Raw genomic sequence first — 26,038 nt, forward strand, 5'->3', positions numbered from 1 at the left:
TTATTTTCATCAATTTTTTTTATACACAATCTCCATCATCTAATTAATGGAAAAATTGATTTGGAACAATTGCTTTGTTGTTAGATACTAAAAAAATATCCAAATATGAAATTCCGACATGAGTTTGTTGTTCCAGATCTGAGATTTTGATCTGGATTTGTTGTTCCATATATGAAATTCTGACATGAGTTTGTGGTTCTAGATCTGGAATTTTGATGGTTGACACATAGTCGACAAATGGGAGAAGGATGAACATGATGAATTGGCTGCAGCACCATCTAATATAGCAACCATTTATCAACCATTAATCGACCATGTGTCAACCATCTAAATTTCATATCTGAATTTGGGTTCCATTGATGCCAAGCTTTGAAGATAAACACGAACAAAAAATTCAGATCTCTGAACCTAACTAGATGAAACTCTCAAAACAAAAAAGTTATTTCATTAAGCTTTCCCCATCATTGATCTATCGAACCAAGATCTCCAATTTTCATTAATCTTTCTCAACAATTTTTTTTATATACAATCAAAACCTTACCGAATCGGTATGGCTAGTCAGCCAATACGTGGGTCCGTCAGCGGAGGAGAGAGAGATGGAGCGAGGAAGGGAGGAGGATGGTAGTGGAAAAAGATGGGTTGGGGAAAGAGAATGAAGGAGAAATGTAATGGGAAGGTACTGGTCAGGGGTAGTTTTGTTCGATTTTGGCGAAAGAGTAAAAAAATATAAAGGTGGGAGGGGAGGGTTAAAAAGTTATTTTTGTTTTAAAACATGTTATTTAATGAAATTTTCCAAAATAAAAGAGTTACATATGGCGTCAGGAAAAAAGTTAGTTTTAAACCACTCCTTGCGACTTAAAAATAAATAGATATTTTACATAGATCTATGAGTGAAATCGTAAAGTCACTTTTGGTTCCTGTACTTTAGGGTAAATTGCAATTTGGTCCCGTCATTTCAATTTGCACATTTGCAGGACCGTGTTTCAATTAGTGTCGCAATCAGGTCCAATCCATCAAGACCGTCTACTTCAGGGACGGAAAATACTGATATGGCACCACTTCATTGGACCTGAAGTAAACTGTCTTGACGGATTGGACCTGATTGCGACACTAATGGAAACACGGTCCTACAAACGTGCAAATTAAAATGACGGGACTAAAATGCGACTTACCCAAAAGTACAAGTATCAAAAGTGACTTTACGCATTATTTTTTTTTTTTTTTTTTGACTTTTTGCTAATTTACTTAAAGAAAGATGCTCTAATAGATTTTTTCATCGCTTTTTTTTTATTTTATTGATGATTGCAATTTGAACACCTCATTCATTCTCAGTACACACCACTTTCATTCAATTTGCGAAATGATAAATTCAACTTTATATTAAAAGACTATTAAGGACACAAATTTATTAAAAAAAAAAAAGCCAGAAACATTAAGGGTGACCTAAGACCTGATCCCAACCCTGCCACCATGCCGCTGCCCTCACTACCGGGGGTGGGGTCCGACAATTTCATTCTCAGCTGCCTTCCAAAGGGACTCGGACTATGTATATTGGATATGGATATAGTACTATAGTCTAAAGAAAGATCTACTCCAAAAATGGTCATTCAGATATTTCATTGAAATAATTACTCATTACTACATCTTTTCTATGGTTTTTAACTTCTAATACTATTATTATTAATATATAACAATCAGGTCACTTTGAGTTGGTACCAATTGGTATTAGCCATCAAAGCAATCCAATGGTTGCTAATTTTTTAATTTTTTCCAAACTCTCTTAAACTCTCTCACTTGTTCCCATCGAATTAGAGTTGACAAGGCCGGCGATGACAGGTGACAAGGCCGGCTCTCCTTTTCCTCTCATCTCTCCCTCTGGTCGTTGCCTCTCTGCTCAAGCCAAAAATTTCAGCGAAATTTCAAAAATTTCAGAAAATTTCGAAATTTCGCCAAAATTTCGGCAAAATTTTTCGAAATTTGTTTAATATAGTGTTAAAATTTTCATACCCCTAAAAATCGAAATTTAACACCTTGCATATTATTCAAACAAGAGAATTTACATATTATAGAATTTTAAATCACATCATTTTAAATTCCATCATTTGTGAATTCCTTAGTAGTTTCAAACTACTTCATCCAAACGCACAGTAAAAGTTTACTCCCATTATTGGTGATTTTAAGAGGCTGAACTAATCCATGTTAACCATAATAATGGACGAAAATGATAAAAAAGCTCCTCCACAAGAATTTCATTGACAAAATAGTTCCAAGTGTTTAAATTCTTTCCTTTCAATCCAACTTTGGGCTCATGTAAATGTTAATTGGTATTATGCTATTAATAAGATTCTCTTGCTTATAAGAGAACTTTTTTAGCAGTAATATCATATTTTTTGAGTTTAAGATTGTTTTTTCTTTAAATTTGTGTATGAATTTATTATATTAGTGTATTAAAATTTTACAAGTAACATACGACAAATGCCGTATATATAACTATAATTTTAACATAATTAATTGTCAGTAACTATAGGGTGATGGGTGTTCAAAGTTCAAATACTAGCTGTTATATCCAGAAAATAACTTACCTGCCCCGTGTTAGGGGACAGGTGGTATCACAAGAGAGAAAGAAAAAGGGAGAGAGAGAGAGAGATAGAGATAGAGGGAGGGATGGGGATGCCAGCTGGTGTCATTGGGGGTGCAGGCAAGTTCTTCTCATTATATCCAAGTTAGCCTTGACCTATTATCCGCGCAGTTGCCTCAGCCTATAAGAAAATACTGTTCACAGGCAAAAAAATCCAAACTGTACCTTGTCAAAAGCTGCTGAAAATAGAAGGGGCAGCGAGATGCTACTTGTTAGCCTTGTAATTTTTCTGGTATATTTTACGAAACTGAAGAAACAAAAATCTTAACTCTGGCTGCAGGAGGAGCCCCTCCTTGCCATCCAATCCTGTGTAGGACTCAGTTCTGTTAAACACCATGCAAATGCATCTACTGCTTGGTTTTACTACCAATACCGGACAAGAAATCCAGAATTTTAAGAGCTTTTGCAGTGTCATTCTGCAAACCTTCACTCATACTGCTATTCTTAGAGTCCCTATCAACCTGAGTACTTGTAGAACCAATTGACTGATTCATCCTTTTGGTTTCATACTTTGCTGCAAATGCAAGTGTCGAAAAGAATGCCCTCTGAGATGATTTGTCTGTGTCTTTATGAAACCTGGATGCTATGTGATCTGAAGATTGACCCGAAGTAAGTGGAGAATGTGGCAGCTTCAGTGAGATTGCACTTGGGTTTTGAGGGTTATCAACTCTATTTTGATTCTCATGAAAACCCTCATTGTTACCACAACCGGCAGCCAAGCTAACAGGTTTTTCACTGCTAGAGTTAGCTACGGAAGATTTCCCGAAAGAAAAAAAGTTTAGTCCCTGTGGTGCTGCTGCAGGCTGATTAACTTTAAGCACCCCAATTGAGTTTTGAACAGTCCTGGACACACTTGGGCTTGTAAGATCCTCATTGTTACCACAACCAGAAGCCAAGCTAATTGGTTTTTCACTACTAGAGTTAGCTATGGAAGCTTTCCCAAATGAAGGACAGTTTAGTTCCTCTTGTGCAAAACCAACTCACTTCAGCTTTCCCAAATGAAGCTTTCCCAACTCTCTCTTAAACTCTCTCATGTGTTTCTTAATCCAATGGTATTAGAGTTGCAGACTTACAGTTTCTGTTTCTGTTTTTTGGTGTTTTTTGGTGATGCGTTGATGCTGGTATTTTGGAAGATGTCTGCATTTTATGTTTTTGTTATGTCTATTTTCAAATAGTATTTTGGGAATTAGTGGTGGTGGTGTGATGTCTGCATGGTATTTTGGAATCTAGTGGTGGTATGGTGTCCGCAAATAAAAAATGAGTTTGTGATAGTTGGTCCGCAAAGGAAGAATGATGCTTTAGGTGGTTTGGTTAATAAAATTAGATGTCAGTACCTATATATTAATGGACTCTATTTCATTTACCAAGTAAAATAGTTTGGAACTTTTTACCCCAAAAAGAAAAGAAAAAAAAGTAAGAAACTGAGGAAGACAATCTATTACTCAAGTTTTCACTATACAGGGAAGAATACCATATTAGAGGGGAGCTTAGCTCTCTCTCTCTCTCTGTGTGTGTGTGTGTGTGTGTGGGCAACTTCATGAAGACCATGAACAGAACTGCTTGATTCCATAGCTCCAGCTCAATGTCTAGAAGCAAGTATTGGATTTTCTGTCCCTTGCTTCCCAGGTCTGGTCTTGTCCAGTCGTGCTCGTCGACCATACTCTTGGATCCGACGATCATGCTCTTTAAGCATCTGATCAACATTGTTTGACGAAACATGTAATGGACCAGAGACATAAATTTTGTTTCCCTTGGGGCCACGACCATGCTGAAAAGAATTTGGAAGAACAATTCAGGTTCAGTTACCTAGAATAAGGAATCAAAGAGAATCTGACAAGAATCCAGGGTATGCAACAAAAACTGAGAATAATTAATTGACATACAAGAGAAAAACAAAACTAACCATATTTGTTTCTTTACTACTTGCTTTCTCATCTTCTATCTGATGAGTACTGGCATTTCTCTGCGTGTGATGCATCCAATCCTGCTTTTTAGTGGACTCCTCTTCATCAAATGATCCTGGAAATCTGCATACTTGCTTTATTGTTTCTGGCCTTGAGGGACCTGGTTTCTCTGGTTGGTCCTCAGATGTAGCAGTCCGAGCCGATACCAAACCAGATAATTTTGACAAGTTCACTCTACTTGAAAACATAAGAGAATCATTAGGTTCCTTCCTAGACTTGGCCCATCCAGGCTGATGGACTAGGGGTCCTGAAACTGAAGTCCTCTTATTATGGTGCACCGGGAAATCTTTTCTAGCATCTTTATCGGTTCGCAACTGTTTAGTTTGATCAATCAGATAACTAGAAACAGCTTCCTCCCTATGAGGTTTGAACATTTCACTTCGGAGATTTGGGTTGGAATGGCCTTGTCTTCTCTGTGATTAGAGAGCAAATGACATCAGAAATAACTAAAATACAATAGCAAAAGCATTAATGGCAGAGTTAAATTGTTATGACTAGAGAGTAGTCCTCACTATCAAAATTAAAGACCAAAATAATTAAAAAGTCTTGGCCTACATTGAAGGAGAAAATCTTCGAAAGACTGAACATAGGTTAGAGAAAAAATTATTAAAAAAAAAAAAAAAAATCTTCTAAAGCGTGCCTTAACAAGTTTGATATAAATGTACATCCATGCAAATATTATAAGAAGCTGCCTTTAATATTGATTCATTGAACACCCAATATTGGAAGCACTGTTCCATAAATTCTCCCTCCTGCAAACGGATATGAACTACTATTCTAAGGGGTATCTAGACACTCAATACAAATGGCATTCTGTGCCAGTAGCAAAGGCAGCTACCCTCCAATGTGATGTACATAAAAACAAGCCACAGCTCCATAGTTTCTTCCTGCTAGCATCAGAAATGCGCAGCAGGAATCTAGAAATTTTAGAGAAATTTAAATATCCACAAGCCTGAAACAGTCAGCAGTGAAAGGAGGGATTCACCGCTTGAAAGAAATACAAAGGATCAAGAACCCAAAATACAAATGACCTAAGAAATCAACACTTTTCACTAACTCTCAAATACAATATTAAGAGAAAAAGGTAGGAAAATAAAAAGTTCCAAGAATTGAAATGAAGGAGCCATGTTCAATTGACAGTCACCACCAAACTTGGCCTATTATGACATGAAATTTAGGTTATCTGGGTCATTGGGTAGGTACCGTACATCAAAACAGTCAAAAGTCAAGCCAACTAGCGATGACTGCAAACCACCATAATTTTGCAGCCCAGAAGCTTGAATTACTAAGAAAATTTAATTTAAGACAATTTTTTATGCATGTGGAATAACATAATAGCAGAGTTTAAACGTTGTAAGAAAATTCCAACATTTCCAAAATTAAAAAATAATTCAAACATCATTTTGTATATACAGAATTATAACTTCACTAGAGCTTATACATAACTTTTGGTCTTTGGCAACTCACTTCAATTTCAAACAAGATCAGAGTTCAACCAAATTGCAAAACCAAGATTCAAAACATATGTGAAGTTACCTGCAGTGACGCAGTTGACTCAGCATTAGCATTGGAACCAGCAATTGCTGAACCTTGTCCTCTCCTGCCTAGGTCTGCCTTTTGAACCCTTCCTCCAATTGCTCCTTGCCTAAAACAATTGTAAAACGATTAACCTTGTATCACCTTTGTACAATATCCGAAAGAACATTAGACATTGGATGTACCTTCTAGCTTCTCCCTCTCGCAATTTGGCATCAATCTCTTTGCTGGGGGGATACATGGGCAAACTTGAGGGATCACAAGCAAGAGGTTCTGTAGTAAAGTACTGTTGAAAGAATATTAATAATTAGAACACCTAAAGAAATTCATTGGCCTGTTGGAGTATCAGTAAAACAGTTTTATGGTTTTAAAGGGAAAGGAAAAATTGTAATGAGAAAAGAATTTCGGGAAGAGAATTTTAATTGTATTCCACTCATCGTCTGCTCAGGTAAATGCATCAAAGAATTGGTTAAGAGGTCCAGAAGATTACAGGTTTTCCTGGTAATGTTTTGCAGATGATTGAAATTGTCGGTACATAATAGCAAAGGTGAGAGCTTATCCAGTGTTGTTAAACCAGTCTGTTTGGCTACTTTAGGCTTTCAATAACTTTGGTACTGATCTGAACGTACCCTTTTTATCTTCATGGACTTCATGTTACATGAACATGAACAATCTTCAGGACCAATCAAACAACTTACAGTTTCAGTTTAATTCTCTGACCCAATGCTTCAACTAAAATGATCCGTTAAAACTTGATTAAAGATGCAGAGGAACATCATTTATGGACTATGAACACTGGCTTTAAAGGCAGAGCATAGTTCTTTCCAAAACAATTTAAAAGTGTTCATTTCTAATCTAAGTCGTAGAATAAAAGGCTCATAATCTAAAATTAAGGAATATTTCAAAGAACTTTATAGACATAGGAGTTGATAGTGTCCTCACAATTGTGGGAAGTTTTCTTTCATATCTTTATCCCTGACATTTTTTTAATCTTTTGTTATTTTTATTTATTTATTTATTTTTCCTTTTTTTTTCATGGAAAGTCAATTCTCATGTGACTGTCATGTTAACTGGTCCTTGTCTTTGCTTATTTTTCAGGCTAACTGCTGTTCCTTATCGTTTCAAGTCTCTTTACAGAAGGAACTGTTCTTAGTCACTACCAACTAAGAGAAAAGTAAAACATACACCAAAAAGAAAAACAAAAATCTGCCAGGGGAAAGAACATGAATTCAAGAATGTCTGAAAAACTTTAGAGATCATATATATCAGCATTCATAAGATTATTTTTGTTGCATTTTACAGAAAAATAAATCCTCATACCTCATTCTCGAGAGCAATTGCAGCAGTTCCTCGATCAGCAGGGTCGACAGAAAGTAATATTTCCACAAGCTGCACAGCAGCAGCAGGAAGGTCCTTAAAAGTCTCTGCAACACATCTTCTATAAGGTTGTGGAGGTTTGATCACTGTAGAATGTCGCAAGTGCAATTTACGCCAATACTCCTCAGATGGTGAACCACAGAGCTTGAAAATTTTATGCAACTGTTCAACCTGCAACATAAAATACACATAAATTTATAGGCACCTAAATATAATACAATTATGATACATTTAATGGAAGACTAACCAAAAAAATTTCTTTAAATATGTGTTCATGTGTATCTGTAAGAAGGGAAAGTTCAGTTTAAATGTGAGGCAGACAGAGAGGACAAATGTACCTGTGAAGAACAGGCAGTGTTGCCTATGCTTCACACTAACCCACGGCACATGTCAAGTACAAAAACTTGCTACCCAAATAAATGGTCAATATAGATTCCTAAAATACATCAAGCACTGTACTCTAGCTATTCTCCCAGCATCTGTAACTTCAGTTGCAGCAAATTACAGTATTCGAAGCAGATAATTACCAGTTTCTAGTGCAGTTGGATGTATATTATAATGTGGGGGAGGGTTTGAGTAACCATATGAGCTTTTAATTAAGTAAATCTTCACCATTAATCATAAGAATGATTGGTCAATTTTGAATTAAACCATTACCATCCAAGAATTATTTTTGACATAATTAGTCATATACTCTGTCAACAGAAATGAAATACGGATTTAAGGATTGTTTCAATAGCCTTGATAGAGGAAATAAATATATTCATTTCCATGCAATTTCCAAACTCTAAATAACCTCAATATCATTGCAATTTAAAATAAAAATCAAGAACTCAGAGAGATCTTTTAGTTTTATCCTTATTTTATGATATTGTAATCCATGATAATTTCATAGAACATATGTGAATAGTATACTAACGTTTCGATGTGGCCCACAAGGGCATTAACAACGCACGCGTTGCAGGGGGAGGGGTGGGGCAATTCCTAAATATGTTACCTCTGTTTTTCCTGGGAGGATAGGCTGTCCCAAATATAATTCTCCTACTATGCAACCGGCGCTCCATAAATCCACTGCAACCCCATATTTTGAGACCCCAAGTAACAGTTCTGGAGGTCGATACCAGAGAGTTACCACACGGCTTGTCAATTGAATACTCTGATGAGGATCATAAGAGCTTGCCAAGCCAAAGTCCGCAATTTTCAAGACGCCATGGTTGTCAACAAGAAGATTTGACCCCTTTATGTCACGATGCAAAACACCATGACTATGACAGTGATCAAGTCCACTTAGAAGTTGCTGCACGTAACATTTAACCTAAAAGGAATAAAAACAACCCTAGAAGTTAGGCATCAAAGTGAGAAGCAGAAGAATAACTTAATGAATTGAAAACTAAGGAAAAATTCTCTATCTACATTGCTTATTAACCATAAAGCACCACAAAGATCAGAGCTGTAAGAGAACTGTAAAAGTGGTAGAGTACCTGAGGTTCAGAAAACTTAATGTCTGGGTGTGATGCAAGTCCTGTAAGATCATGTTCCATGTACTCAAAAACAAGGTACAAGCTACTAGATGTCCGTGATGTGATTAACCCTTCCAACTTTATTATATTAGGATGATCAAGCCTGCGCAAGAAAAGGATTTCCCTTGCCATAAACTTGACACTCTCAGGATCGAGATTATCAAATCTCACTTTTTTCAAAGCAACAAATTTATTGTTCATGACATCACGAGCCTTGTAAACACTACTATAAGTTCCTTGGCCAATCTGAAAGAAAGAGATGCCACCACATGCCCAAAAAAAGAAAGAATTGATAAATATCAACATGAAAAAGAGTAATTCATCACACAATCAAATTAGCTAGCTAAGAATTATCAAATCATTATTCCCCAGACAATAACATTGGTTATGCCATAATATGAAGATAATTTGAGTATCAAGTAAAGAGTCGAGCATACTTTATTTAACTTCTGGAAAGTGTCAGCACGCCGTGGTATCCATCCATTAACAGCTTCAGCCGCAGCTGCAGAAAGCCAACCTGGCCACCCTGCCGCAACTTGCTCAGCCACTGTAGCCTTCGGAATTCTTCTTGATCCAGGACGATCCATAACAATAATCTCGGCCTTCTCTTTCTTCATATTCTTACCCTGATCATCATATGATCGCATCGAACCATTGACTTTCTTATCAATCAACATAACTTTCACATCACCACCATCCAATCTATCTTTTGTACGAACCGTCTCCTCTCCTTTTGAAGAATTCAACCGTGGAACCTTCAGCTCCGAGTGTTGCTTATTTTTTATGGAACTTGTAGATGATTTTTTTGCTGGGCCTTCCCAGTTATCTTCAACTGCCGAAGGCTTGGAACATATTAAACCCATGTTGCACTATAAACAAATAACTAAATAACCCCCACAAAACCCTCCTTCACAAGCAAAATTCACCACCCGGAACCAATCCAAACCTTCACAAAACCTCCTTCTTTACCCAACTCCATCAGCAAGAATCTAACCCAATAATCAATTATCCATAACCTTCCTCAAAACTCACACTTCACCCTATACCCATTTCATATGAAAAGCATTGGGTTGAATATCAAGACCTCCAAAGTTGCAAACTTCAATATTCACCCAGTAAAAAAGGCTAAGAACCCAGAAAGGAAAAAAACAAAAAACAAAAAAAACAAAAAAAAAGCTGCTAAGTTTTATTTTTTTGGCAAAATCAAATTTACCCAATACAGAAGTTACCAAATTCAATCAAATAAGACCCTAAAAAAATAATTTGAAAAAGAATCTCAAATTTTATATAACCAAAAAGAAAGAAAAACCCATAAAAACATAAACTTTGCTTAGTGCTATGGACAATTGGAGTACGGAAAGTATGAATTTTTTTGAATAAGTCGGATGAATAAATACATAATACCTTAAGAAGTGAAAACCCAGATGAGGGATCAAGAATAAGGATTGAGAGAAATCGATTGACAGAGGCTTAATTACCGAGAAAGAGCAGCAGGCTTGGTGTGGCTTTGGGGTTTGATTGTTCAACGCGTATTCAAAAAAGTAATATATATTTAAATTATTATCATATAGGAGACGGCTTCTGCCGGCTATTTTCTCAGTCAACAAAACACACACATACACACACACACACACACACAGTCCCTCCTTCCCTCCCTCTACTACTGAAAACAGTTGGAGTCGGTTTTGCGTTCAAAGATTGTTAGTGGGTGGGTTCTGTTTGGCACTTCAATGCTTGCATTAACGCGTTTTTACTCAAACCTGACCCTACTCTTTAAGCCTTCAACGAGCAACGACCTTCAATAAATAATGATTAAATAAATAAATTGGACCCAAATGCCAATGGCCCAATCAATACTTTGGTTATTAAAGAGACCCGGCCCAAAAGTAACTTGATGTTTTGGGCCCAGCCCAGAAGCCTAGTCTTGGTTGACCAATTGATGGCCAGCTCAGGCCCGCCCAACTGTAAGCCCATTTTCTTTCATTATTAATTTGATATAGGTCTCCCATTGACATTTTCTTTTGATGAAGTTCAATGGCATTTTTTAGATTAGGTCTTTTAGACTACTTGCCAAGAAGGTAAAGACAAAAAATTGGTCCAGATGGATCAATTTTTATCTCTTTGAGTTATTGAGAGTTTTTCTTTTCTATCTACTAGGACTTACGCTAAAAAAGTTGGAGCAGAGCAATAAATATACAGAAAATGATTAAAAATTTTGGTGTACAATTTGAACCATGTTGAAAAACAAATTATAATTTATAATTAATCTATGATTTTATGGGATTATGATTTGATTTGAATAATATTAAATTTATCATGAAATTTTGATTTAATTAGGTTTGCTTTATGAAATTAGGCAAAGATTAAGGAATTAATTAGTTTTACAGTAATGCTACACTTACCACATTTTTATACCACAATTTCATATCATCTTACATGGTATTCATACATTGGACACTATAAATTAAAAAATAAAACCTAAAAAAGAAAAATGAAATATCCTTCCAATAAAGTAATGACACATCAGATGAGATACAAATGTGAGAAAAAAAATGTGGGACAACTAGCATTATTGTTAGTTTTATTTTCCTAGTTAAGTATTACAGTATTCTAGTACTATAAATTCGTTCAAGATGACGAAGAATAAACAACTCATACTAAAGTTTTTTTGTCAAACTATTAATGAACTTCATGCTCTCTCCCTCTCTCTCTATCTATCTTTCTTTCTTGATTTGGCCTCTCTTTGGATCTGTTCTCTAGATCTTGGTGCCTCAACTAAAACTAACCAAAATCAATCTAACTTCTCGGTGAATCAATGGTCTCGTTTTTGGCTTCATCAGTAACACCGTCGGTTACAGAATGATTCCCATCCGTATTTGAAATCAAATATATCCTATATATAATGCAAAAAAAAAAAATATCATCCCTAGTTTAGAGAAAAAAAAAAATAGATAAAATAAAGTATAATTTATAAACTAAAATTACTATACATATTATAGTTTGGAGAGTAACTTTTTGCATAGTATTCCATGTTATAATGTTATTGGATTGAGATATCAAATCAGCCTAACAGGCCTAAAATTTACTTCTGTAAAAGGATAATTCATTCGGATCAACATGAGAGTCCAACTTCATTGCATTGTCAAAATTATGGATGAAAATATTCACGATATTGTCAATATATCCGTCGAGATATCTGTAATTTCATTCATTGATAGGTTGTAACCGATGTTTTTCTGATATCAGTATATGTTAACAAAATATCAATATATGTCGATAGAATATCGATATATATCGACAAAATTGTATAAAAAATTTGGGAAGGATAAAAATAAGATGAAATCAAATCAAATTCAGCCATAATTAGATCAAAATTCATCCACTAATCTTAATTAATCAATAATAAACTAACAAAAGAATAAAATTTAACTCAGTTTTCTTTACATCAATATTTACCGATATCGATGCATCTATAACTTTGAGTATCCATATTTAATAAATTTTCGATATTTTTATCTTGGCCGGAACCTACGTTGTATGGGCCTAAAATACTAAAATGAACCGGACTTAAATCAACTCTATCATCCACCCTCAGCCTCCTCCAATCTCCATCGCGTTTTTTCAAACCTCTCCAGCCTCTCCGCCTCCGCTCTCTCTCTCTCTTGTCTCAGACTCTGTCTCGCCGCCCTCGCACTCTCGCCGTCGCCCCTCTGTCTCGCCGCCATCTCGCCACCCACTCGCCGAAGCCTCTCTGTCTCCCCACCAGGTAGACCACTCCCTCCTCCTCAGTCCAGAGGAATGATCAATTTTTACTTTAATTTTAGGGTACACGATGAGGCCTAAAATTTCAAGGGTCTGAGTTTAATTATCATGAATGTAATTTAGCATAGTTTTCTAATAAATTTTCTTTTGAAATTGTAATTCCTTAGTTATTTGGTCTAGTCAGCCGTTAATGTTTGTACAGGGAAGCTTTGCATTCATTTTCTTCTCAAATTACAGGTTTTAGGCGTAAAAAGGAGGCAGGTTGCTATTGGTTCTGGCTCTAAATCAAGAGACAAGGTTGTTATCGTGGAGGAGATGACCCTACAAAGTGGTTGATCCTTGAATGTAACATGAAGCTTGATTTGCTTGTAGTAATGAGACTGACTGACCATGTCCATTTGGTTTTGTTTGTTGGTTTAGCTTTTTTTTGGATCAATTGAAGTCTGTAGACACTTTTCTTTTTGTGATTATTTACTTATCCAAACGGGGATTCGGGGCGTTTAAGTATCCAGGGAATTGGGTCGCATTCGGGGAATAAAATAATTTGGGGACCCGAGCCCCGCCCCGTTGCCATCCCTAGAAATTAGTGAGTGTGTAGTGAGTTCATTAGCAGCACTCAAATTAATTCATAAATCATAACAGTAAGATAGTAAATTAAGGACTATATTAGTTTAAATAAAAGTCTGCCTTATGTACAGCAGGAAGCAAGGCTCCCTAGTCCCCATCTATATCATAAAGGCTGAGAGATAGGTGATAATGTGTGGGAGAGTTTCAAACGAAAATGTACCAAGAAGCAGCAAATTAAAGACTAGATTGGTGGAGTCTTTCTCTGGTAAGGAGATTTGATTCTGACGAATACCACCCAAAAGAAAAGAAATTTGGAATTTGGGTTTCACTGGATATATTTTTCCTCATAATTTGCCTTCCATATTTATATATGTTTATGTTTTTATTGTTTTGTGGTCATAATGGGCAAAGAGTTGTGTTTTCAGGTGATCTTTATCATCAATATGCTAATGTTGACTGCTGCAAGTACAATTGTTATCCCAACTCTATTGCCACCAGGTATTGTATGTGTATCCATTGCTAAATTTCTGTGATTCAGTTTATATTGGATTGTGTTAAATATTTGCGAAATAGGAATATGCTTTTTCACCTAATTTAGGTTGTAGGAAATGTGGGTTTGAGTTTTCTGTTGAATGCAATTACATGCTCATGACTGCAGAAATTTACCGAACAAAAAGTGTCTCTTGGAAGAACTTCTTCTATAAGGACCATAACTGTGTTGGTGGTTGAAATTTTGTTTTATTGGGATTTTCAGTTTGATGATATTTGGGTTTTGAGTTTTAGGATATATGACTGTTATCATGTTTCTTTGTATACGGTGGATACAGTGGGTCAATTCCCTGGGCGAGTAGCGCTTCCGGGTCATTGCTGTGGGCAGGTTGTGCTTTCTGGGTCTGATCCAAGATGGGGTAATGGAAGAATGGCAAAGCTTTGGATGGGACCAGTGGGGCTTGGTGCACAATTTTCACTTCTTGAGAGAAGAAAACCAATCACCGGGTCTAGTCGAATGCAGTCTGCTTCTGTAATATGTACTGCTGCTTTGGTTAGTTTGTTTTTGCACATCTTGTATCATTTTTACCTGATTTCTTTGTCTTTGTATGGCAATAGAATTTATATCTGTAGCATGCAGGAAAATTATCTTTTAGATTTCTCTTCTCTAGCAATTTGAAATCATGGTTCATTTGAAGTCATTTTTGATTAAATTATCAATAACCTCATTCATTTGAATTGTGAGAATGGTGACTTTGCAGGTAAGCCAATGCATTTCCCATTTCTTCCCTTTTAATAAGAGTTGGACGGAAGATATGGGCGTCTTTTTCAAAAATTATTTTCACTTAAGTAGGGTACTTGGTTATTAGCTCCAATTTGCCTGGAATTAGGCACTTAATCAATTGATCACCTGGTTCCTTTTTCTTTTCTTGTGTTTTCTTTCTCTCAAATTCTTCTGATGCTCATTTTGGCAGGGAAATTACGCAATCGTAGTTGTATTGTATACTTTTTCTGAACTTTCTGTTTTTGCATCACCCTTGAATATATAGTTAAATGATGGGAGTAATAACCTTTTTGTTGTCTCCTTTTAAATTGATCCCTAACTTCCTCCATTGAGGAGCGAAAAGGGAATCCGAATCTTAATTTTTTCTCTTTTTTTTTTGTAGAATGCCACAATGGGTGCAGAGCAAACCCAAACTGTTATACGCGAGTCTCCAACAATCACACATCTTCCTGGTAAGAGCGGTTAGTTAGTGTTAATTGCTTATATGCTGTGAAAAAAGCTCATTTTGAAACCTGGGAGATGAGTGTCTAGCATTTTTGTTTTTGTTTTTGTTTTCTTCTATAGCCCTCTCTGTCAAGGTTTTAGGTTTTACTAGCTGATACTTATTTGAAATTCTTTTGGAACTCTGCATGTTGTTTTGCATTTTCCGTTTTCTTGAAATTCTGGGGTAATGTCAGAAATCATATAACAGTTGAATGAAATTACAGGGAAGGAGAAGTCCCCACAGCTAGACGATAATGGGCCTGATTTACCACCTAATGACAGTGGAGGTGGTGGTGGCGGTGGCGGTGGTGGTGGAGGCAACTGGTCGGGAGGCTTCGCCTTTTTTGGCTTTCTTCTTTTTCTAAGCTTCTTAAAGGATAAAGAAAGTGAGGGTTCTTATCGGGACAATAGGAGAAGGTGATGGAAGGATTTGAGAGGACATAATATTGGAGATTTTGCGTTGTAGTTTATGGTCTTTTCGGTTGTGTTTTTACTGAACTATGATTTAACTTTCATACTTAATAGAACGGCTTTTTGGCATCAACAACACAACACATAGCTGGTAGCCTGGTATTCTTTGGCCAAAAAATTGAATAAACTATCTTTTAACTACCGACTTAAAGAGCATTGGCAGTTATCAACTAAATTGGTATTTGGTTTGATCCTCAATTACTAGGGGTCGGCTTGGAAAGGGAGTCGTTGGGGACTGGGAAAGGACTTCTGAAATTTTTATGAGTAATTGTGTTTTAATTAAAAAGATAATTGAAATTTCTAATGACTGTATTAAATATAAAAGTTTTAACTATGGTTAACTAATAGGACACGTGGCTTGGATAACAGATGGTGGTGACTGGTGAGCCTCAACACCTAAATTAGGTGGTGAGCAAATTTGCTCTCCTATCTTAAAAGGCACATTACATTAATTTTTGAGCAAATTATAACTTATATCCTGAGGTTTGGGGTGTTTTTCAATTTTAATTTTTTAAATGTGTACCCTAATGTTTCATTGTTTCTATTTACTAACAGTTTGCACTTTATTGGATCAAGGAAATTTTGGGTAAATCATGTTTTGGTTAAAAAAATAATTTAAAATAACAAAAAAATAATTTAAATAATTTCTCCTCTCTCTCTTTTTTTTTCTCTCTTTTATCTCTCTCTCTCTCTCTTCCCTTTATCCGACAACCCCTCCCGACCCCACCCCCACCCCCACCCCCACCCCTCCCAAGCTGTTGAATCTCCGATCTACAACAAAGTTCAGAGGCAAACAGGTAGATGGCGACCTTGGAGACGAACATGTGGGATTTAAAAAAAAGGAATGGATTTTTTTTCTTTTTTCCGTGAGAGACAAAATTGATTGGTGGGTTTCTTTGGTGAGAAAAAGGATGATTTTTTCCTCCTTTCTTCACTGTGTCATGAGAGAAAAAAGAAAATGGATGATATATATATAGTCCTTCTCTAAAGAAGACCGATACGAACACATGAACTGACTGCAGCACATTTAAACTGCCTACAACACATCTCGACATCATGTCAGCGCCATGTCAGCGGTCTGTCGGACATCCACAAATTTTCCTCTCTAGAGAGAAATCCTATATATATATATTATTTTTTTGCTGTTTGTTGCCCCCTCATGCAAAAGAAATGTGAGTGCTTTTAGGATATTAGTTTTGATGAGAGGACCATTGGGTGTTGGTAGGGAGAAAAGAGGTTCGGCGGCTTGGGAGGGGTGGGGGTGGGGGTGGGGGTGGTGTGGGGAGGGTTTGCCAAAGAGAGAGAAGAGAGAGGAGAAATTATTTTTAAAATTTTTTTGGCTATTTTAAATTATTTTTTTTTATCAAAACATGATTTATCCGAAATGCCCTCGAATAAAGTGCTATCCAAATAGCCACTTTATTTCAAATGAACAAAGAGCAAGAAAGTATGGGTTATGAATTTATGATGGAGAATCTAGAAGCTAGCTTTGAAGAATTTATTTTTCATTTTTCATTTTTGATGTCATTTTGGGGAATTGAAATTGTAATACCTAAGGGTAGAATCGGTTCGATTACCGAACTGAACGGCTGGTACCAACAATGGAAACAGACTCAAACAGAATGGCATAAAACGGATTGTTTCCAAACTGATTATGGACGGTTATTGACTTTTCGGGTTCAATTAGGCTCGGTCGTGTGTCGGTGACGGTTCGGTTCAGTTTTTTGGTGTTTCGAGGAGAGTGATATCCAAGTCGTTTCCGATGCCGATATTGACGGTTCAGATCGATTATACCACCAAAATCAACTTTCAACAAATAACGACCGAACCGATCGGTTCGAATTGGTGCGGTTGTCGGTTGTTTTCGGTAATGTTGGAAAAAAAAACCCACCCCTAGTAATACATTGTGACTATTTTTAAGAAAATTGATAAGGGTTTAACTTATGACCATTAATTTTCAATGATGGCGGCCCCTCTGCATCTGCATGTATGCATGTGCATGTACATATGCATCTGCGCATCTACATGTATGCATCTCCACCTGCATCTCTTAATAGTGTTTGAATTTTTTTTTATTTTTTTAAATGATTGTTGCATGTATCTGCATCTTAATAGTGTTTGAATTTTTTATTTATTTTTAATTATTGTTGCATGTATCTGCATCTTAATAGTGTTTGAATTTCTTATTGTTGCATGTATCTGCATCTTAATAGTGTTTGACTTTCTTATTGTTGCATCTGCTTCTTAACAGTGCAGTTGCATTTGCATGTTCCTTGCATCTGCAACAGCATGCTGCGTGCACGCACTGCATGCTGCGTGTATATGAATCTGCATGCTTGTTGCATATGCATATGTAAGCATTTGATTATTATTATTATTTTTAATATTGATTCCAATAATTTTTATCTTTAATATTAAAGGTCCGTTCATTATAACTACTAAAGTTTAATAAAATTTTAGTTTACTACCAAAATATAATTAGATTTTAGTTTACGTACCAGTTGACTTTTCAAGGAGCCTAAATACATAAATGTATCCAATTATCATGTTATTTACGAATCTACCCTATTAAAAGTTAGGTTTGTCTCAGTCTGAACAATATACTAATACCCAATACATAGAGAAAATGGAGTCACATACGTACATGACAACAAACAATGTGTTTGATGAAGCGTCCAACCCCACATGCCCAATTACAAAGAGCCACCGTTGGAGTCCTTGTCCAAATGTATAATGTTATGTGACTGGCCAATTACTCCACCCACTTCCTTAACCTATGCAACCAATCCCACCTTGCTCTTTTCCTAAATATATAATACGTATAATCCATCTCCTTAGCCAACAATTAAAAATGAAGAGAGACAAAAACAGAGACAAAAACAGAGACAAAAACAGAGAGAGATGACCATTAATTAATTACATCATGCAATTGCTGCCTCAATCCAAAATCGAAAGCACCTCCTTCATCAATTAATCCCATCAAACACAGATCAAGTACTTTCATGGCATGTAACCAAACCCAACTTTCAAGCCTTACGTATGCACATGTTTTTCTAATGACCCAGTTGCGAATTATGTCTGCAAATTTCATTTTGGTGTTTCATTTGTTAATTTAGTCACAATTACATTATGATTGTGTGACACACAACTGTGAATGTATGATAGTCACAATTGTGACTGTCATGTAGTCACTAATGTGGTGACTTAGTCACAATTGTGACTGACATGCAGTCACCAATGTAGCTAAGTCACAGTTATACCAATACAGATCAGTCAAAATTATATTAATATTTATACATACACTAAATAATTTTACCTATTTATTTTACTTAGGATCTTGTTTTCACTTAGTATTTAGGATATAACTCCCGGATTTGAGCTTAGCTCGAGAGCTAAATCATAAAAGCATAAACTATTAACTCTAAAATTTGATTTTAAATCTTAAAATAGCAACTTGAAACGTTAAGCCCTAAACTATATTAAATCATAATCCAACAAACCTGCCAAGAAACTCAATAATAAACATCTGAACTAACTTTCCAAAAATAAAATTAAAAATGATACAGATGTTGCTCTAGTGGTATGTTGGGCAACATATGCAGTGGCCCATTCATGAGTGTAGTTTAGTCATTGTGAACCACAATTGTATATTGCAATGAATGATACAGATGTTGCTCTAGTGGTATGTTGGGCAACATATGCAGTGGCCCATTCATGAGTGTAGTTTAGTCATTGTGAACCACAATTGTATATTTCAATGAATGATACAAGAGTATTGAAACTCTTGCATAAACTTCATCAAACGTGGGTGGGCAAATCTGTCAACCAATAAGGCCCAAAAGAAAGGGGCTGTTAGTTTGTGACCTAATCTGAAAATCAACTCTATTAATTAGTAGTCCGACCAAAAAATGATAGAGTCTTACTGGTTTCTAATTTTCTATAATATTAATGTAAATGATGCTTATTGTTGTTTTTTTTTTTTTTTGACATCGTGTGAATAGTATCACATGAACAATAACTGGCTTTTTAAAACTGGAGCTTAAGTCTTGGCCCAACTTTGTTTAAGCTTAATAATCTTTCTCATTTTGGGTTGCAATTTAAAGCACCCTAATAAATTCATATTAACGGCAGTAATAAGATTAATAGAAAACTATGAGATCATAAACACAGTGCTCTGATACCACATATAATAATTAATCACATACACATTATAATCTTTGGAATATTTGATCTACATGATTTCACATATACTAACTAGCTAATAGATAAATTCAGAAACGCGTACCTTGAGCCATTGTACACGGTACTTGAATGCGGAATAATGATTGATGACAAATTGTTCTCAAAACTTGAGGACTGAAATTCGTGTTTCTCTCCCTTCTCCTATAAAACGGTTACGTAAAGTGTATTTTTGTATGTGTAGGTTTAAGAAGCCTACATATTTATAAGAAGAGAGAAGACCAAATTTCCTATGTCAATTCCATTAAAACTCTACCTTCTATCATAGTAGAAATAGATTAGGAATCTAACTCACAATCCTTATTGCTCTGACTATATCAATTTTAATCCTTAATAGACCTGGATTCTTATATGGACCACAGTCACTATAAAACTTAATTATATAATTAATATTGTTCGTATGACTAATCATCTGGGCATAACGACAAGTCACATAAGGCTTAGCATCATATCGTTTGGGTCTAGGCCCAGATAAGCCCCTCCTAAGTTCATGGGCTCTTGGGCACCAACTTCTTAGGCCCAAAGACTAAGCCTTTCCTGGGCTCCTGAGCTCCTAACCCCTAACCTCTTAGGCTTCGGCCCCCTAGGCTCCGGCCTCCCAGGCTCCGGCCTCCTAGGTCTTGACCTCTTAGGTTCCGGCCTCCCAAGCTCCAGCCTCCTAGGCCCCGACCCGTGTCAACTCATTCGGATCCACGAGATAGGTGACACGTGGCGCTCCTACAGTGCGAGTCATTACAAGGGACACGTGTCATCACCGGATTGGTTGACACTCTTCCAAAAGTACTATAAAATAGGTACTTTCTTGTCACAAAAGGACATTCAATTATTACTATACTATTCACTCACTCTGCTCACAGATTCTCTGAACACTGACTTGAGCGTCGGAGGAGCTTCGGCCAGTACCACACCGGTGCCCTTGCTGCTCACTTTTGTGTACTTGTGCATGGTGCATTGGATATTACTCTTTCTCCACTATTCACTAGTCGGACCCAGCTACCTGTTCCTACCCCACTTCGACGTGTCATCCACTCAGTAGTGGGTCAACGGGTCCACGTGGTTTGACTCGACGTTGACTGCTTTACCATTTTTCAGCATGAACAGTTTGGCGCCGTCTGTGAGAAAGTTACAACTTTTTCCCATTTAATTCTCTACCCTCAGTTGAGGTGCAAAAAACCTTCCAATCTTCCGACCCTCGCGATGTCTGACGGAGGTCTCATTCTCGACCAAGTCGACAACACCCCACTGGGTGACAAACGAGGCAAGAAGATTGCCGAACCTGATCAAGATGCATACATCCAACGGTTGGAAGCTCAACTCCAACGAACCCAGGAACAGATCGACCTCCAAAAGGACACAACACAGCTGTACAAGCGACTTCTCCACGACAGGGAATAACATACCACACTCCGGAGTGGTGAGAGGAGGAACCCCACGACAGGGAAGAATATACCACTCTCCGGAGTGGTGAGAGGAAGAACCCCCGAAGGGATCGAAATGTTCCGCGTCAACTGGATGCAGGGCAAGCTAGCCACCCACCACCAGGTTTCCAAAAGAAACTTGTCCACCCGGTCAGCCGGGCCCGATCTGGCGAGCATCCTACCCGCTCTGAAGAGTTCCACATTTATGGGGACTGCCGCCATCTGCTCGACGACAACCGTTCTAGACGAGATGAGCAGCGGGCGACCCGGGGTGAATCCAACCCACGTCCCCAAGACTTTGAGGAGGAGGAGGCTATTCGTCCCAAGCGACGACAGGGAGAAGAGCAGGCTTTCTCGACTGGACGTCGTGCAGGAGATGATACTTTCACAGGTGAGCAAATCGCTGACTCCGGTAACAGCGGATCTCTTCCACCAGACCAGCTCCAACAACTCCTCATGGACATCAGTGAGTGCCTGAGGAGAGTGGAGGGGGGAAGTCGTAGTGGACACCCATCTTTGGAAACAAGGGAGCTACCTGGACCTTTCACAGCCCGCATCATGTCCATTCCCCCGGTTGACGACGTCCGACCTCTCAAAATCATTCCGTACACAGGGAAGGAAGACCCATATAACCACCTCATAAGTTTCCGGTCAGCTCTGGAGTCTAAAGGTGCCGATGATGTTACAAAGTGTCGGATCTTCCCTTCTACCCTCTCTGCTAGTGCAAGGAATTGGTTCTATCAACTTTCTCCCGACTCGGTTGATTGTTTCAATGAGCTCCGAGAGCTCTTCCTAGGCTAGTATATCATCCAGACTGATAGGATTTACACCACGGATGACCTGACGCGGGTTCGCCAGGGCAACAGGGAATTCCTTCGAGAATATATCACCCGATTTCAGCTAGAGCGATCTAGGTGCTGCGACTGTGATGAGAAGATAGCCTTTGCTGCTTTTAAGGGTGGTCTCATAAAGGGAGATTTCTTGTTTGAAATCAACCGCCGCAATTCGCACACCTACAAGGAACTCATGCAAGAGGTCATTACCTATGCTACTGTTGAATTCAAAACATATGGGAATAAGCCGCCTACCATAGACTGTCCAAGTACCGACCAGGCCATCATAGTGCCACCCCAGCCCGAGCCCTACTCGGGTAACCAGTATGGGGGGTCCGGGAAAAAGTTCAAGAAATTTACCAAGAAACAATTTAGTGAAGGTAGAGGTGGAGGACAACGAAAGGAGGAAACTTATCAGACATCCTATGCCTCCAGGTTCAAAGTCTATACAATTCTCACTGTTACTTATACATAATTGTATCCCCAGATCAAGGACATACTTCCTAAGCTCCCACCCCGCCCACCATAAACACAGTACCGAGCTAACAAGAACTTTTTTTTTCCTTTACCATGACGACCATGGCCATGACACTGAGGTATGCAGAGCCTTTAAGGAGGCAATAGAAACTTTGGTACATGCAGAAAAGTTGGATGGTTTTGTAGACAAGGAGGTCACTAAGAAAGCCAAGACCGAAGGACAACGACGAGGGCGAGTAAAGACCATCTGTGGTGGCCCGACCCTCGCTGGCAATTCCAACAGGGCTAGGAAGGAATACGTCCGAAGTGCTCAGCAATGCTCCGGCGTTATGGCTTTAGACTTCCACCGTGGCAAAAAGACTCCTAAGCTCGAGTGGTCGCCCATTTCCTTTGCTGAGGAAGAAGAACGTGATTTAATTTTTCCACATGATGACCCTTTAGTCATTGAGGCCACCATAGCTAATTTCGACGTGGCTCGGATCCTTGTCGATTGCGGTAGCTCCGTCAACATCCTCTTTGCCTCAGCCTTCACAGCTCTTAGAATTGACCAGGAGAGGCTTGACCGGTCGGTCGCTCCTTTACTTAGTTTTTCGGGCGATATGGTCACCCCTTTTGGTGGGATCTACCTCCCACTCACCCTCGGGAGGTATCCTTTGTCCGCTACCACGACCACTCAGTTTTTGGTGGTCGACTGCCCCACAGCTAACAACGTCATCCTGGGACGACCGGCCCTTAACCAACTGAAGGTTATGATCTCCACTCACTTGCTTTTGATCAAGTTCCCGACCCCATGTGGAACGGGGGTAGTTAAAGGCAATCAGGTATCAGCCAGGTCATGCTATACGACTTCCGTCAAGAAGAAGAAAGAGGCCAAGCCCTCTATGGCTGTTTCTGTTTTCCCCACCTGCCCTACCCCGGATTCTCCTGAAGATCCCCGTGATTCGTCTTTCAGAGCTATTGCCCAACCAAATGACAATTGTGTGGAAGAAGTTCTCATCTCACCTGCCTACCCGGACCGCAAGGTTCGGGTCGGAACCCAGCTCAGTGTTGGTCTCTGAGAAGAACTCATCCACTTCCTTCGTGCCAATGCCGAAGTCTTTGCATGGTCCTATGATGACATGCCCGGGATCTCTCCGAAGGTAATTTCTTATCGCCTGAGTCTTAACCGCCCCGTCCGAAAAAAACGTAGGCAGTACAAGCCCGAAATCTATGCTGCTATGAAGGACGAAGTCGACAAATTACAGAAAATTGGTTTCATCCGCGAGGTTTCCTACTCGGATTGGCTCGCCAATGTTGTGATGGTCAAGAAATCAAATGGCAAGTGGCAGATGTGCGTGGACTTCACCAACCTCAACAAGGCCTGCCCCAAGGACAGCTTTCCTCTCCCACAAATTGACCAACTGGTTGATGCCATAGCAGGCCATGCACTCCTTAGTTTCATGGACGCCTACTCCGGCTATAACCAAATCCTTATGCACAGCTCCGACCAGGACAATACGGCCTTCATTACTGACAGGGGCCTATATTGTTACAAAGTCATGCCTTTCGGACTCAAAAATGCCGGAGCCACCTACCAGCGTTTGGTCAACTTAATCTTCTCAGAGTATATCGGCAAGTCCATGGAGGTCTATATGGACGACATGCTTGTCAAGAGTGTCCGGGCGGAAGACCACGTCCACAAACTTTCAGAGATGTTTTCAGTGCTCAAGAAGTACCAGATGCGCCTGAACCCTGCCAAGTGCACGTTCGGCGTATTTTCGGGAAAGTTCCTTGGCTTTATGGTGAGCCAAAGGGGGATCGAGGCAACCCTGAAAAAATCAAAGCCTTGATCGATATGCAATCTCCCAGGACTCAAAAGGAAGTCCAGAGCCTAACAAGCCGGGTAGCCGCCTTAACACGATTCATATCTAAGGCCACCGACCGTTGCACCCCATTCTTCAAAACCCTCAAGACTCGGACAAAATATAATGACTGGACTTCGGAGTGTGAAAAGGTCTTCCAAGACCTTAAAGAGTATATGGACAAATCACCTCTACTCTCTAAACCCGAGTCAGGGGAAGAGCTACTCCTCTACTTGTCCGTTTCCCTCACAGCCACCAACTCAGTCCTAATTCGACTTGAGGATAGGGTCGAGCACTCGGTGTACTATACCAGCAAGGCCCTGTAAGATGCTGAGACCAGATATCCAGAGATAGAAAAATTAGTCCTTGCCTTGGTCACATCAGCACGGCGCCTCCGCCCATACTTCCAGGCTCACCCTATCGTGGTTCTCACCAATCAATCACTCAGGCAAGTCTTGGAGCGATCTGAGGTCTCCGGCTGGCTTATCAAATGGTCTATTGAGCTGAGCGAATTTGACATTTCCTACCGCCCACGGCCTGCGATAAAAGGACAAGCCAGTGCAGACTTCATTTCAGAGTCTACATTTCTACCCGAGGCTGAGCCCTCCTCCGCCATTGTGTCGACCACCGACCCACCAACTTCTTCAACTCCAGCAATCAGGTTAGATCGCCCAATCTGGTCTTTATATGTTGATGGATCTTCCAACCAACAGGGCAGTGGAGCCGGACTTGTTTTGATTGCCCCTGACCAGACCACCATCGAGTATGCTCTTCGATTCGGCTTCCAGGCATCCAACAATGAGGCTGAATATGAGGCCTTCATTGCCGGCTTATCTTTGGCACTACATATGGACGTTGAGCAACTTAGAATCTACAGCGATTCTCAACTTGTGGTGAACCAGGTCACACAGGAATATCAGACAAAGGGTGAACGCTTGGCAGCTTACTTCACCAAAGTCCAAAGCCTACTCAGTCAGTTCATAGCATACCAACTCATACAGATTCCTCGGGCAGACAATGAGAGGGCGGACGCCTTAGCTCGCCTTGCCTCGGCTGTTGACCAAACCTCCGGGAGGTCTGTCCTAGTCGAGTTATTACCTCAGTGCAGCACTGATGTTATGGAAGTCTGCCAGTCTGAGCAACAAACTAGTTGGATAGACCCTCTCCTCACATTTCTTAAGCATGGGAACCCACCTGCGGACAAAACCGAGGCTCGGCGCCTTCGCCATAGAGCCTCCCGGTATACCATTATCAACAACAAGTTATACAAGCGAGGTTTCTCCATGTTATACTTACGATGCCTTACTCCCAAGTAAGGCGACTATATCCTCCGAGAGATCCAATACAAGCGGGGTTTCTCCATGCCATACTTACGATGCCTTACCCCCGAGAAAGGCGACTATATCCTCCGAGAGATCCATGAAGGGGTGTATGGCAATCATGCAGGGCCCCAATCTTTAGCCCACAAGGCCATTCGCCAAAGCTATTATTGGCCGACCCTCCGCGCTGATGCAAAGAAGCTCACCTAGAAATGCATAAAGTGCCAAAAATTTGCAACTTTTCCGCGCCAACCATCCGAACCCCTGACTACCATGAACAGTCCTTGGCCCTTTGCCCAATGGGGCATCGACTTAATCGG

At 39.0% G+C, this 26,038-nt stretch overlaps 3 protein-coding genes across 10 annotated transcripts; 2 read left to right on the top strand and 1 right to left on the bottom strand.

Moving 5' to 3' along the window:
• Positions 1–3,975: 3,975 nt before the first annotated feature.
• Positions 3,976–10,670, bottom strand: LOC147286464 (putative serine/threonine-protein kinase At1g54610). Its single transcript, XM_086239229.1, has 8 exons — positions 9,473–10,670; positions 8,997–9,281; positions 8,513–8,830; positions 7,459–7,686; positions 6,324–6,424; positions 6,139–6,247; positions 4,542–5,015; positions 3,976–4,406 (listed from the first exon to the last, which is right to left on the bottom strand). Exons 1-8 carry the CDS (start codon positions 9,896–9,898, stop codon positions 4,218–4,220), a joined length of 2,130 nt encoding a protein of 709 aa, XP_086095355.1. The 5' UTR covers positions 9,899–10,670; the 3' UTR covers positions 3,976–4,217.
• A 1,910-nt stretch (positions 10,671–12,580) lies between these two features.
• LOC147286465 (uncharacterized) lies at positions 12,581–15,736 on the top strand. 8 transcript variants are annotated; one of them, XM_086241273.1, is made up of 7 exons: positions 12,581–12,801; positions 13,035–13,383; positions 13,496–13,629; positions 13,790–13,862; positions 14,192–14,406; positions 15,020–15,089; positions 15,345–15,736. In XM_086241273.1, the coding sequence occupies exons 4-7, from the start codon at positions 13,808–13,810 to the stop codon at positions 15,539–15,541; spliced, it is 537 nt and encodes a 178-aa protein (XP_086097399.1). In that variant the 5' UTR covers positions 12,581–12,801; positions 13,035–13,383; positions 13,496–13,629; positions 13,790–13,807; the 3' UTR covers positions 15,542–15,736. The 8 variants fall into 8 exon arrangements, with proteins under 8 accessions (XP_086097399.1, XP_086097400.1, XP_086097401.1 ...); XM_086241274.1 differs by having other exon boundaries at positions 13,499–13,629; XM_086241275.1 differs by having other exon boundaries at positions 13,035–13,168.
• Positions 15,737–24,392: 8,656 nt separating this feature from the next.
• LOC147286466 (uncharacterized) lies at positions 24,393–25,715 on the top strand. Its single transcript, XM_086240772.1, has 2 exons — positions 24,393–24,721; positions 24,848–25,715. The coding sequence occupies exons 1-2, from the start codon at positions 24,393–24,395 to the stop codon at positions 25,713–25,715; spliced, it is 1,197 nt and encodes a 398-aa protein (XP_086096898.1).
• The last annotated feature ends 323 nt before the right edge of the window (positions 25,716–26,038 follow it).

The sequence above is a fragment of the Dryas octopetala genome, chromosome 4 (assembly GCF_963921425.1).
Source record: "Dryas octopetala chromosome 4, drDryOcto1.1, whole genome shotgun sequence".
Taxonomy (NCBI): domain Eukaryota; kingdom Viridiplantae; phylum Streptophyta; class Magnoliopsida; order Rosales; family Rosaceae; genus Dryas; species Dryas octopetala.

Excerpts from the sequence above, each read along its gene's own strand:
- LOC147286465 (XM_086241271.1), top strand. The coding sequence starts at position 13,148 with ATGAAGCTTGATTTGCTTGTA. Across the intron at positions 13,169-13,789 it reads TGAAGCTTGATTTGCTTGTA|GTGATCTTTATCATCAATAT; the intron begins GTAATGAGACTG and ends TTGTGTTTTCAG. Across the intron at positions 15,090-15,344 it reads AACAATCACACATCTTCCTG|GGAAGGAGAAGTCCCCACAG; the intron begins GTAAGAGCGGTT and ends ATGAAATTACAG.
- LOC147286466 (XM_086240772.1), top strand. The coding sequence starts at position 24,393 with ATGCAATCTCCCAGGACTCAAAAGGAAGTCCAGAGCCTAACAAGCCGG. Across the intron at positions 24,722-24,847 it reads TACTATACCAGCAAGGCCCT|GCAAGTCTTGGAGCGATCTG; the intron begins GTAAGATGCTGA and ends TCAATCACTCAG.
- LOC147286464 (XM_086239229.1), bottom strand. The coding sequence starts at position 9,898 with ATGGGTTTAATATGTTCCAAGCCTTCGGCAGTTGAAGATAACTGGGAA. Across the intron at positions 6,248-6,323 it reads CGAGAGGGAGAAGCTAGAAG|GCAAGGAGCAATTGGAGGAA; the intron begins GTACATCCAATG and ends CAATTGTTTTAG. Across the intron at positions 5,016-6,138 it reads AGTCAACTGCGTCACTGCAG|AGAAGACAAGGCCATTCCAA; the intron begins GTAACTTCACAT and ends CTCTAATCACAG.